The following is a 12,912-nucleotide window of genomic DNA, read 5'->3' as shown; positions in this document are numbered from 1 at the left end:
TCCCTGCACTGTACTCTCTCACTTTGCCAAAATTGGCCCAGTAAAATTTGTGCTTATATATGGCTGTCTTTTTTATGGTGTTTCCACACTGATATACAGTACTAACAGCATCTCAGTAAGTGTGCATGGAGCGTTTTCTTTATTTTCTTTACCACATTATATAAGCTTGTTTGAAATCATTGGACTTCTTCTAAAAGCTGATTGCATCTTTTATAGGATCTGTGCAGGCTTATCAGGTCATTAGTTGCTTCTTTCCTCATTCTGTCTTATTTTGATGATTTTTTTTGCTGAGAATTAGCTCAAGATCCAACTGTAAGCTTTCTGACTGTGTTGACAATCCCTTGTGCCTGCCTGTCTCGTATTGCATTTCTGCCTGCAAAACAACAACTGGCAATACTGTGCTAATTTATGAAACACAGTAATTAAATCGCCAGGCTCTTGGCACCTTACATTTTTCATGACTTCACCTGTCAATGTTCTCCTGCTGAATATGTCATTTATTATTGTCTGTGTTTGTCAGTTTACTTAAACTACGTTACTTCTTTTAGAGACCTGCGGCTATGTGGAACTTTTGATTAATATAGCTAAGTTAAAAACCAAGTGAAATTTATTGTGGACAAAATAAGTTTTTTTCTTAGCTCCATTATTCCTGCAAACAATTATTTTTCATTTCTGCATCACTGCAGGTCTGCTCTGTTTGTAACTCCTTGCTAATATACTGTTGCTAGTGCAGTGTCTGAAAATATGATATGGAAATGTTTGGTTGTTTTTACTTGCCTACAAATTGAATTAACATGTTTATGATTCTGATGAGATTATTTAGTCATTCTATGAGAAACACCAAACATTATAGGGTTGATATTATGTTTGGCATTTGGCAATGCCATTATTCCAAGCAAATCACAATTATCTCATTAGTACAACTAAGCAGGTGGGAGTTCAATGTCTGGTTCAGTGGCCCAGCAGTGATCTAACTTTCTAATGCTTTAGTTGGACCATGTATATTTGTGTTTATGCCTGATACAATTTTAGTAGACTGGGGTTTATTAATCATCAATACACTATTTAATAAAATAAATATTATCCTGGTAATAGGAAGAAATCAGGAGCTCATATCTTGTATGTGTGCATAATAATCACAAAGAAAGCTGCACTCAATGACTGTGTGAGTGTTTTACATAGGTTCTGTTTAGATGGGAAACAAGCTGCAGGCAATAATACTCAGGCAAAAGGAGTACTTGGCATGCAATTTCAAGCACAGCGCAGACATAGAGTCAGGCTAAGGCTCAGAGTTCGTGACACCTGATCTAATTAAAAATACAGCTGCATAAAGTTTATGCATAAAGTTGCGAAAAAGGTAAAACCATTGCCACTGCCATTGACTTTTAGCTCATCAGAAAAAGAACATTGTGCTATTAACAGAACATTTACATGTATTGGAAAGTTTGCTGGTGTTTGGGCACAACATGATACATTTAAAACACATATCACAAACAAGACATTTATCAATTCAATTCTATTCATCTTTATTTGTATAGCGCTTTCAAAAATGGACATTGTTTCAAAGCGGCTTTACCCAGATAACGTGGTAAGAAAAAGAATAAATAAGTTTGTTCTTTATACGATTAAGTTTGTCACTAATAAACAAGCTAGTGGTGACTGGCATGGAAAAACTCCCTGAGATGGCATAAGGAAGAAACTTTGAAAGGAACCAGACTCAAGAGAGAACCCATCCTCATCTGGTTGGCACAGAATGTCCATTTATAACAGCTAAGCGATAGCGAGTGATTATTAGGTATCCTTAATGTTGTATAAAATTAAGGACACTGTGCAGTTGGGGACTCCGGCAAGACTTGCTATGGCAGCATAACTAAAAGGGAGAGCCAGAGGGTAACACAGACATTAAGGATCTCTGGGATAAGAGACGACCCACCACACCATCAACAAACCTGAATGAATGGGTGAGAGTGAGGGGACGACAGCATACAAATATCCCAGTTCACCGAACCCTCTATATTCATGATCCCTCCAGATCTGCTCATTTACCTAAGCAAACCAATAAAAGGCTTGACTAAATAAATATGTTTTCAGCCTGGACTTGAACACCGAGACTGTGTCTGAGTCCCAAACAATAATTGGAAGGCTGTTCCAAAACTGTGGGGCTTTCTCAGAGAAAGCTTTGCCCCCTGCTCTAGTCTTCGTTATTTGAGGTACCAACAAATAGCCTGCACCTTTTCAACTAAGTAGGTGTGGGTGATCATACTGGTACAGAAATTAACTCAGATACTGCGGCATGAGAACGTTAAGTGCTTTATACGCAAGTAGTAGTTTATAATCAATGCGATATTTAATTGAGAGCCAGTGTACACTGATTAAAACATGGGTGATGTGGTAGTTTTTTCTAGCTCTAAAAAGGACTCTTGCTGCTGCATTCTGGACTAACTCAAGCTTATGTATGCTCAAACACCCAGACAGTAAAATGTTACAGTAGTATATAAGATATAACAGTAGCATATAGGCATCTTTTTTCTGCATCCTGTAACAATATCATATTACTAATTATATCAATATTTCTAAGGTGAAAAAAGGCGATCCTGGTAATATTATTCATATGGGCCTTAAAGGACAGACTAGAGTCAATAATCACACCAAGGTGATCGGAAAGTTCACTTCTATCTGTTTGTGGTCCTAGATAAAGTACTTCTGGCTTATCTGAGTTGAGCAGAAGGAAGTTATCAAGTATTCATTGGTTAATGTCCTTTACACACTCATTAACATTGTTAAGCTGATATCTCTAATTGTCTTTGCTAAAATATACAGCTGTGTATAATGTTTATGTAGAATTTCACCCAGGGGTAGCAGATATAAGAGAAAAGCAGTGGGCCTAAGACAGATCCTTGTGGATCACCAAACTTTACCTCAAGTGTAAAGAACTCACCATTTACATCAACAAACCTTAATCACAGGCCAATAGTCATTTACCACTTTTTAACTAGCACTTTATCTGTGCTTTGATAAGGCCTAAATCCTGACAGATACATTTCAAAAACATTATTTCTAACGTTATTTGCTGTGCTACAACCTTTTCTAGAATCTAAGAGACAAAGGGGAGGTTTGATATTGGCCTATAGTTGGAAAGCTGACAGCGTGCAGGGTCAGGTTGATAACAACCAGTTATTTATAAAATAGTTTGGATTTTTATTAATCGTCTTGATTTTTTGCCTGATGTTTTAGATCTTATTATTAAAAAAGTTTATGAAATCATCATGGTTTGCATGTTAGTGCTGTGCTTTTATTCCCTGTTAATTTTGCTACTGTACTAAACTAAAATCTAGGATTATGCTTGTTATTTTCTATGAGGGTAGAGGAATATGCTCATCTCGCAGCACTTTTCTATAACTCAAGAGATTTTCCTTCCATGCTATTTAAAATAATGTCAATTTGGTTTGATGCTATTTATGTTCTAATTTCCGAGTGGTCTTTTAAAGGTGTGCGTATGATCGTTATACCACGGTGCTAATATTTTCTCCCTGATCATTTTGATGTTATAGGGAGCTACATCATCTGGTGACGTAACATTGATTTTAAGCATTCAGTGGCCTAGTTGAGAACTAATTAATGTCTATATCTCCGGAAATCTTGTGACAAAACGCGCTGCTGTCGTTGAAGTGAATGTAACACTGTGGTGAGGTACTTATTCTATAAAAAAGAAATAAGGTAATGATCTGAAGTAGCTTCAGATTGTGGAATTATGGCTATATGTTTTATATTGAATCCAAATTTTAAAAGAGCTAACTTGCATTTCTCACAGATAAAATGGCTAGAGAAAGAGTAAGACTGACTATACATTTCACACTCCACCTTCCTTATCATCTGAATATTCAAATTTTGCACCATAAGCAGAAATAGTTTGTAATTTTAGTTGTAATCTGTAAGAACGGGCGCTTTGAGGATGGATTGGACTGTAGCTAATGTCAACAGTCTGCTACATTGACTCAGGACTTTTCGCTTCTGATCATTATCACTGTACCCCGCAACATCGTATATCTGCTATAAATGGACATTCGGTGCAACCCAGATGAGGATGGGTTCCTCTCAAGGTTTCTTCCTATCGCCATCTCGGGGAGTTTTTCCTTGCCACAGTCGCCACCGGCTTGCTCATCAGGGACAAACTTACTTATAAAGAACATATTCACTTTTACTCACCACATTTTCTGTGTAAAGCTGCTTTGAGACAATGTTCATTGTTAAAAGCACTATACAAATAAAATTAATTAAATTGAATTAAAGTGGAGGTAACAATAGCAGGAGAATTGTAACTGTAATATAAAAAAAAATAAAAATAAATAAATAATAATAATAATAATAATAATAATAATACTGTCTCATATTGTCTGTATTGTCTTGTATAGTCTGTTTTTGTCTTGTTGTGTCTGTTTTGTCATGTATAGGTTTTTATTTATGTCTGTACTTTTGAGAGTAACAAACAGCTGGAACCAAATTCCTTGTGTGTGTCAACACACTTGGCCAATAAACCTGATTCTGATTCTGATTCTGATAATAATGATAATGATAATAATAATAATAATAATAATAATAATAATAATAATAATAATAATAATGCCGAAAAACAATATATGTATCAAATATTAACAGAGACTTAATATCTTAATACTGATTCTACTAACAACAATAATGATCATTATTATTAATTATTATTATAATTATTATTATTATTAGTAGTAGTAGTAGTATTATCATCATTTTTAATCATTGTCATCGTATTAATACAAATTGTACCTTACAAGCCAAAACCATGAAGCAAGCAAATATCATTAAATATAAGAATTTTAAAAAGTATGCTACAAACATTAATTAAAAACAAAGAACAAGCTGTTCGTTATGAAGGGGATACTGTTTGTGAATATATACTTAAAAACTTCCAATAAAATGTGCACTTACATTCATTTTACACACTGCAGGCTTTCTCTGTGGTACTGGAACACCACTGAATCTGTAACATAATGATTAGCACTGCGCAATATTCAGACCACATGTTTTCTGTGTCCCTCAGTGCCAGAACATGCTCCAAGCACTGGATATTTATTGCCGTAATATTTTATAAACAACAGTATCAAACCGTACTGCACTAAAACCTAAATATAAACCTAAACCTTAAAATAATTCCAATGTTCATTCTAACATAGACTAATATAAGATCTTATAAAACGTTTTTTTTTTATTATTATTTATTTATTTATTTTTATAGAGATCATTTATTACAACTTGCGGAGTGTCAGATCAACATGCTGGATGTTAGACTCTCATTATGTCATGAGAGGACGCCTGAGCATTCTGCATGCAGATTACTTTTTTTATTGTATTGCATTTAATGTGGTGAATGAAGTGCACACTGTCCCTATACTTGAGTCAAAGTAAATACCCTGCTAAAATAGTAGAAGTACACCTTCTACATGTCTACTTGAGTATGTTTGAACTTAAGTATCAACAGTAAAAGTACTCATCTCTGAGCATTTTAATTTTAATTTAATAGAAATTATATTTTCAATTCTCCTGCTTGTCATTCTTTTCTAAAATGTAATGAAATGTTTATTAAAATGTAGAGAACTAAAAGTAAAATTGTTTAGGGGACCCCTTAAACTTACTGACACCACACTGGGTGGTCTTGTAGTAGTATTTAGGGTAACTGCTGAAGGTTGTATTAACTAAACGTAGATCAATGCTTTATGACACAGGTTCCCATTCCTGCAACTGTAAGTCTTATAGCATGTAAGAATCAATAAAATGAGGTAAATGTAAATGGTCCTGGTACACTCTGTGGGATATTTTAGTATTCTCCCGCTTACAAATATCTTTAGAGCATGCAAAACTATAAAATGCAAACCTGTGCTTTATAATATTATTTAAACCAATGAAAAGCATCTCACTAATAGATCAACTGTTCACCTGCCTCAGAGGGCATTTAAGGGTTCTGTGGCCACCACAGCCATAATCTGCATAATCCTATCCAAAATCCTTCATGTCAATAAGTGTTACAAGTAGAAGTTTTTAGAGAACTAAGAACCCTTCACTTTCTAATGACCAATGAAGAACTCTTAAAAGAATCTTCAATCTAAGAGTCAAGTACAATCTGGAATCAGTAAATCTATGCTAATACAAATCCAAATTATAGTGTCCATGTTGATTTACTATTTGGATTTTTTTTTTAAACTACACTTGGTATTGGTCATAGAAGCCAGCATGGTGCTGTGTACAGTATATATTATTTTAAATGAAATATATTAAATTTTTTTTTTTTTAAGCTCACCAAACATTGACATAACCATCACCTGCACTCATGAATATCATTTTTGTCATCATTTAGACATCTTGTAATCAATTCTCTGTTTCACATTACCATAATCAGTTTCACACCACTACAGTATTTATAACGATATCTATATTCTTGTAGCTTGTATACTAATGATAGTTGCCAGTTGTGGTTAGAGAGAGGATGCAGGGGAAGAGATATGGAAACTCATTAGGTTGATGTTCTGTTCAAGTGGTTTGCTCTCAGTGCTCCAGATTGCAGTTACTAGATAGGACTCATCTACTCTGTGCTCTAAGTGCCAGAACCTCACCTTAATTCCCCCATTAAAAGCCCATCTGTGGGAATGGGCTCCTAAGCACTCTGGGAGTGTACTGTGCAACCAGACAGCCTGAATGGCCTGCGCTCAAAACACACTAATGTAATCTAATCTCTCTCTTCTCTCCTTTTCCCTATTCTCAACTATCCACCCTTTTCCCCCCTCATATATCTTTCATGCACCCACAATTCTTCTTTATAACGAACACAAATCTTCCAATATTTTGCAATATTTTCTTCATTTTTTCCGCGTTAATGTTTTTCATCACTTTTTTGTGTCTCTGTGATTGCTTGTTTACATGTTTGTTCTTTTTGCTTGTTTCCCTCATCCCATTATTTTCATTTCCATCTCTCTCTCCCCCCATCTCTCTCTCCCCCCCATTTCTCTCTCTCTCTCTCTCTCTCTCTCTCTCTCTCTCTCTCTCTCTCTCTCTCTCTTTCTCAGACAGCACTGCTAGCATTGTAGCCAGGCGGCGCCGTTTCCACAGGTTGACTCAGGAGATATATGAGCTGCCCGTGGTGGTGTGGGATGGAGGTGAGCCCCTACTGAGCAGCACCAGCACACTGACCCTGCGTGTGTGCCAATGTCAGCATGGCACTCGACACAAAATCTGTCAAGGCGAGGCTTTCCTTTCTTCTGCAGGCCTCAGCACTGGGGCGCTTATCGCCATCCTGCTGTGTGTGCTCATACTGCTGGGTAAGTCCACATCTACAACCTTCATTTCAACCTTTAAACTTTTAGTACCAGAGCAGGTTACATTCTATTTTTAAACATTTTAAAACATTTAAACACGGAATTATTGGCCTCAATTTGAAACACATTCTGCCCAGTTTTACTTTGTGTGTATATATATATATATATATATATATATATATATATATATATATATATATATATATATATATATATGTAATCCTTTATATGAACATAGTTAAAATCGAATATATATATATATATATATATATATATATATATATATATATATATATATATATATATATATATATTCGATTTTAACTATGTTCCGCATATAAAAAAGGATTGCATTCATCACCCTTACTGCTTTTATAATCTTTAAGAGAATGAAGTATCAGCCAGGTGCCTTTAATCAAATAAATTGATTAATTAATTATTTAATCAAATAATCATTAGCAAATGTGACAACCTGTATAAAAGCCAAAATTTTAGCAGGTTGTTGGGCTGGAGCATTTAGGTGTTTGTAATACAATGCCAAGGTGCACATCTGTGAACAACAGTATGGTTTAATGCCGATTAAGAGCACTACAGACGCCATGTTTGCTTTGAGAATGCTGATGGAGAAGTGGAGAGAAGGTCAGAAGGAGCTGCATTATGTGTTTATGGATTTAGAGCAAGCATACGACAGGGTGCCGAGAGAGGAGTTGTGGTATTGTATGAGGAGGTCAGGTGTGTCAGAGAAGTATGTGAGGGTGGTGCAGGACATGTATGAGGACAGTGTGACAACATACCTTTCATATGTAAAGCGCTTTGAGTGCTGCAGAAAAGCGCTATATAAATGTAACGAATTATTATTATTATTAACATTGAAGTATGTAGTAGGAATGACAGACTGGTTCAAGGTGGAGGTTGGACTGCATCACGGATCGGCTCTGAGCCCTTTCCTGTTTGCAGTGGTTAAGGACAGGTTGACAGACAAGGTCAGACAGGAGTCTGAGGTATGCGCTGAGAGAATGGGAATAAAAGTCAGTAGGAGTAAGACAGAGTACATGTGTGTGAATGAGAGGGAGGGCAGTGAATTGGTGCGTTGCATGGAGAAGATGTTTTGATGGTGGAGGAGTTTAGGTACCTGGTTTCAACAGTGAAAAGTAATGGAGAGTGTGTTAGAGAAGTGAAGAAAAGAGTGCAGGCAGGGTGAAGTGGGTGGAGAAAAAAGGCAGGAGTGATTTCTGATAGAAGAGTGTCTGCCAGAGTGAAAGGAAAAGTTTATAGGACTGTGGTGAGACCTGCGATGTTGTATGGTTTAGAAACAAAGCTGGAGATAGCAGAGCTGAAAATGTTGATTTTCATTGGGAGTGACGACAATGGACAGGATTTGAAATTAGTTTATTAGAGGGACAGCACATGGTTGAGATGCTTTGGCATGTGCAGAGGAGGGAGATGGTGTATATTGTAGAAGAATGCTGAGTATGAAGCTGCCAGGAAGGTGGAAAAGAGGAAGGCCAAGGAGGAGGTTTATGGATGTGTTGAGGGAAAACATGCAGGTAGTTGGTTTGAAAGAGGCAGATGTAGAGAACATTAATGTTAATGCTAGTGTTAAGAATGAGAGGATTCCAGACTTATGCATGAATTTATTTCTTCTTCAGACATACTGTGAATAAAGCTATTTTACTGACTTTTTACAGTAGAATATTTTTCAGTTTTGTTTACATTTCATGTGACTAAAAGACTTTCAAAAAGACGAACATGTCCTCATTTAACATACAGTAATTGACCAGTACTGCCATGGGCAAAAGGACCTGAAATATATTTATATACAGATAAAGTAGACTACACCACTCTAGTGCCAGGCCAGACTGATCAATATCCAATATGGCCAGGGGTTCCAGATGTTTTAACCTGGAAAATGTGGGCCAGTGCATATTCTCTGTAGATTATAACCTTTCTTGAGGTCACCTTTTCAAATCAACATAATAGTGTTACTTTGATGTAATCTTTTATTTTTTAATGCTGACAGAAAGCTTTAGGCATGTTGGTAAATTCCATTATAAGCATCTAAGGTGCAATTGGAGCACTTTGAGATAGCTACAGTGTACTAGCAAAAAGAGGGCAGATTTTGACATGAGAGGCCAATGTCCAAAAAATGTCTAATGTCTAGGGAGTTAGGGAAGGGGTAATTTTTTTTAGAACATTAGCTCTGTTATTGTCCTTGCATAATGAGGCATGAAGGTTATACATATCCGTAGCATTTAGACTGGGCCATACACACTAGCAGTGGGTCATATGAGCAGCAGTCAACCAGAACAAGGGAATTATCTGGATTTTATAGCAAGATGAAACAAAAAAAACACTCATTAAACAGTGTACAAGAATGTAAATGGTCTGTAGATGTTTTATATTTCTCACTTGTTCATGTACCTTCCAATGATTATTATTGTGTACAAGACCTTATGAGAATTCAGTCTAAGCCTTCTAAATGGCAAAGCAGAGATGATGTGACTTACCGTATTTTCCAGACTATAAGCCATTACTTTTTTCCCATGCTTTGAACCCCGCTGCTTAACAATGGAGCAGCTAATTTATGGATTTTTTCTGGGTTTTTCTCGGGTTCACAAGCTTCAAGCCAAAAAACTGAGCCCCATAACATTAGACAAATGAAATTGCCAAACGGGTTTAGGTGAACCAATGAAACTCTTTATATTAAATCAGGTGCGCTCCCACTGAATCGGGCCGCACCACATCATAAATATGGATGATGTTCCCCTGATGTTTGACCTGCCGCTCACTCGGACTGTCTACAGGAAATGCGAATCATTCGTCACGCTGAAAACAACCGGGCATGAAAAAACGCACTTTACCTGTGTACTGAGCTGCACGGCATCGGGAGAAAAGCTTCACCGATGGTGATTTTTAAACGCACAACGATGCCAAAAGAAAATCTCTCGAGAGAAATTGTTGTGAAAGGAAGGAGGAAGACAGTGAACAATGACTTTCTTGGTAGGCTACTGTTTAGATACAAGCCGTGTAACAGTCACTGTCTTTCATTAAAGCCTGTGTAAAGTTTATTAGTTTCAATGTAGACACCTGCAGCTTATAGACAGGCACGGCTTATTTAAGTTCAAAATAAAAATCTTTGTCAAATTCAGTGGTTGCCGCCTCATATTAGGGTGTGCTTAATAGTCCGGAAATTACGGTAATTTATAGAAAGAAATTAAGATTTAGATGGAGAAATGAAAAGAAGGGAATTAGTAAGATAGAGCAGGTAAAGTTGAGTAGTACATATCCAGAGAAAGAGACAGAGAGAGCAAGAATTATTGCAAAAAAAAAAAGCGACTGAATCAGTGCCACCGAAATATTTATAGTCAGAGTATTTAAAGTCAGCCAGCTAAGTAAGAGAAGTGAATAAAACATGGATAGAGACTGAGAGAACAGGTGGGAGGCTAGAAATGTGAGAGACCCAAAAAAAAAACAAAAAAACCCCACACAGGACAGGAGAAGGTGCAGAGGCTATAGACACTCAGAAAGTAGAACAATCCCGGCTTGTCACAGTCCACTGATTGCTATTAAAATGTACAAGACCTGAAAACAGAGGCACAAATTGATTGTCCCCCATTCCCTTCCTCTTAGTATCACTTGTCCATTCCCTTTGTGGCTTTACACTGGATGGATGAGTCAGCTTTTCAAGAACTAGAAAGTTCGAGCATGCACCTAGACAGCCCCTTTTAGATAAATATATTCCAAAGCTTGGTATTCCAAAACAAGTCAGCTCCTCCATACCAAAGTTACATCTTTCTGCCTAATGCTCTTAGCAAAATCTGCATGACAATTGAGTATAATAAAAAAGAAGCAGCCTAAAATATGGCACAAGATGCATTTAGTTTTCTCCAAGTAGCACTCCAGTTTAACTTCATTAGCAAAATGAATTCTTTTCAAGCACTCACAGTGAAAAAAATAAACAATCATCTTTACATTGAGTGCAATTGTACCTCACAGGCTTAATGATGCTTGATTTTTTAATGTATTGTTCAGATTAAAATAATGCAAATGGTCTTTATGCTAATGGTTTTGATATTAAATCAGGGTAGGGATTTTCCAATACTTTAAAGTAATAATTACAGAGAAGTATATGAATATTGCCAGACGTGTAATATTATATATAAGAAACCAGTAATAAAGTGTTTCTTCTATATCTCTATATCTTTTATATCCGGTCAGGGCAAAATTTGCATTCATGTTGACCAATACTAATGTGTTTTTATAGACTTACAGGTCCCAGATCTGCATTGCTCTACTGGAGCCATGCATCCTAATGTAATATCAAATAATTATTATTCACTTCCATTGATTGCTCCATAATTTGCTCAACAATGCACTTGTTTTGTTAAGATGATGTTGAAATGTTAATTTAATACACAGAGGATTTCCAGCTCCACAAATCATTTAATTCTTGTAATATAAATTCAGTATAAAAACTTTAAATAATAAAATAAAAAACAAAGTTTCTAGTGCATTTTTTATTTTTAACTTGTGATTAGGTTATGTAATGAAATTGGTCAGTGGATGTTATTCTGCTCTTTTCCCTTGATGTTTCTTTTAATGATTATTAATTAAGTAAAAATTGGTTATTATAGTAATTTTTTATTACACCCTATGTTATTGTTTTGTTAAGTTGAGTTTAAATTCCCAGAACACAGCACGGAGCAAGGAAGATCCTGAGCCCAAGCCTTGATGTTCAGAAAGCTATTATGGTTATCAATGTAGATAATTATTGACATTAAGTAAAGTATTGTAGACCTTCACTGATGTCCATACCGGCTCGGATGACAATCATATTTTCATCTTTACTAAAAACCTTCTTGTAGCCAGGGTCACTGTGAATCCTGAGTCAATTCCAGGAACGATTGTGTTGAGACAAGAATACATCCTGGTTCTTGGTATATGCGTTTCAACTTATAGTTTTTATGCTACTTTTTTTTCCATTTATAATAAACATGTTATAAACACATTTAAGCTTTTGCCATTTTCATAACATTATCAGCCAGATGTTACTGCTTGTTTGAAATGAAATGTTATTTGTTGCTTATTAATGAAAACATTTTAAATCACATAAATGCAAATTGATTTCTGTTTGTCCTTTCAGCAATTGTGATTTTGTTTATCACTTTGCGGCGAAGCAAGAAAGAGCCCTTGATCATCTCAGAGGAAGATGTCCGGGAAAATGTGGTCACCTATGATGATGAAGGTGGCGGCGAGGAAGACACTGAAGCTTTCGACATCATTGCTCTGCGTAATCCTGAAGCTGCTGAAGAGTTCAAGTTCCGACGAGATGTTCGGCCCGAAGCAGGATTTCCCAGATCAACAAAAAGACCCTGCCATTATGGCTCTACTCGTCATAGTCCTACCTCACTGGAGACAGATGAGGATACAGATGTCCAGGACTATATTAAACAGCGACTGGCAGAAGCAGACCAGGATACTAGTGTACCTCCCTATGATTCGCTACAGACGTATGCATATGAAGGTCAAGGGTCACCGTCAGGTTCTATTAGTTCACTAGGCTCAGCTGGAA

General features: G+C 36.2%; 1 protein-coding gene across 2 annotated transcripts in view; it reads left to right on the top strand.

Moving 5' to 3' along the window:
* Window positions 1–12,912, top strand: part of LOC124389235 (cadherin-18) — a 94,475-nt gene that overhangs the window by 81,112 nt on the left and 451 nt on the right. Inside the window, exons 11-12 of one of the 2 annotated variants that reach the window (XM_046854569.1) lie at window positions 7,092–7,343; window positions 12,484–12,912. The exon at window positions 12,484–12,912 is cut by the window's right edge and continues 451 nt beyond it. In XM_046854569.1, coding sequence (XP_046710525.1) covers window positions 7,092–7,343; window positions 12,484–12,912 — 681 coding nt within the window. Of the gene's footprint in view, window positions 1–7,091; window positions 7,344–12,483 lie in introns of those variants that run through there. The other variant, XM_046854570.1, reaches the window with a different exon arrangement.

The sequence above is a fragment of the Silurus meridionalis genome, chromosome 7, assembly GCF_014805685.1.
Source record: "Silurus meridionalis isolate SWU-2019-XX chromosome 7, ASM1480568v1, whole genome shotgun sequence".
Taxonomy (NCBI): Eukaryota; Metazoa; Chordata; class Actinopteri; order Siluriformes; family Siluridae; genus Silurus; species Silurus meridionalis.
This window is presented reverse-complemented; position numbering and strand designations above follow the sequence as displayed.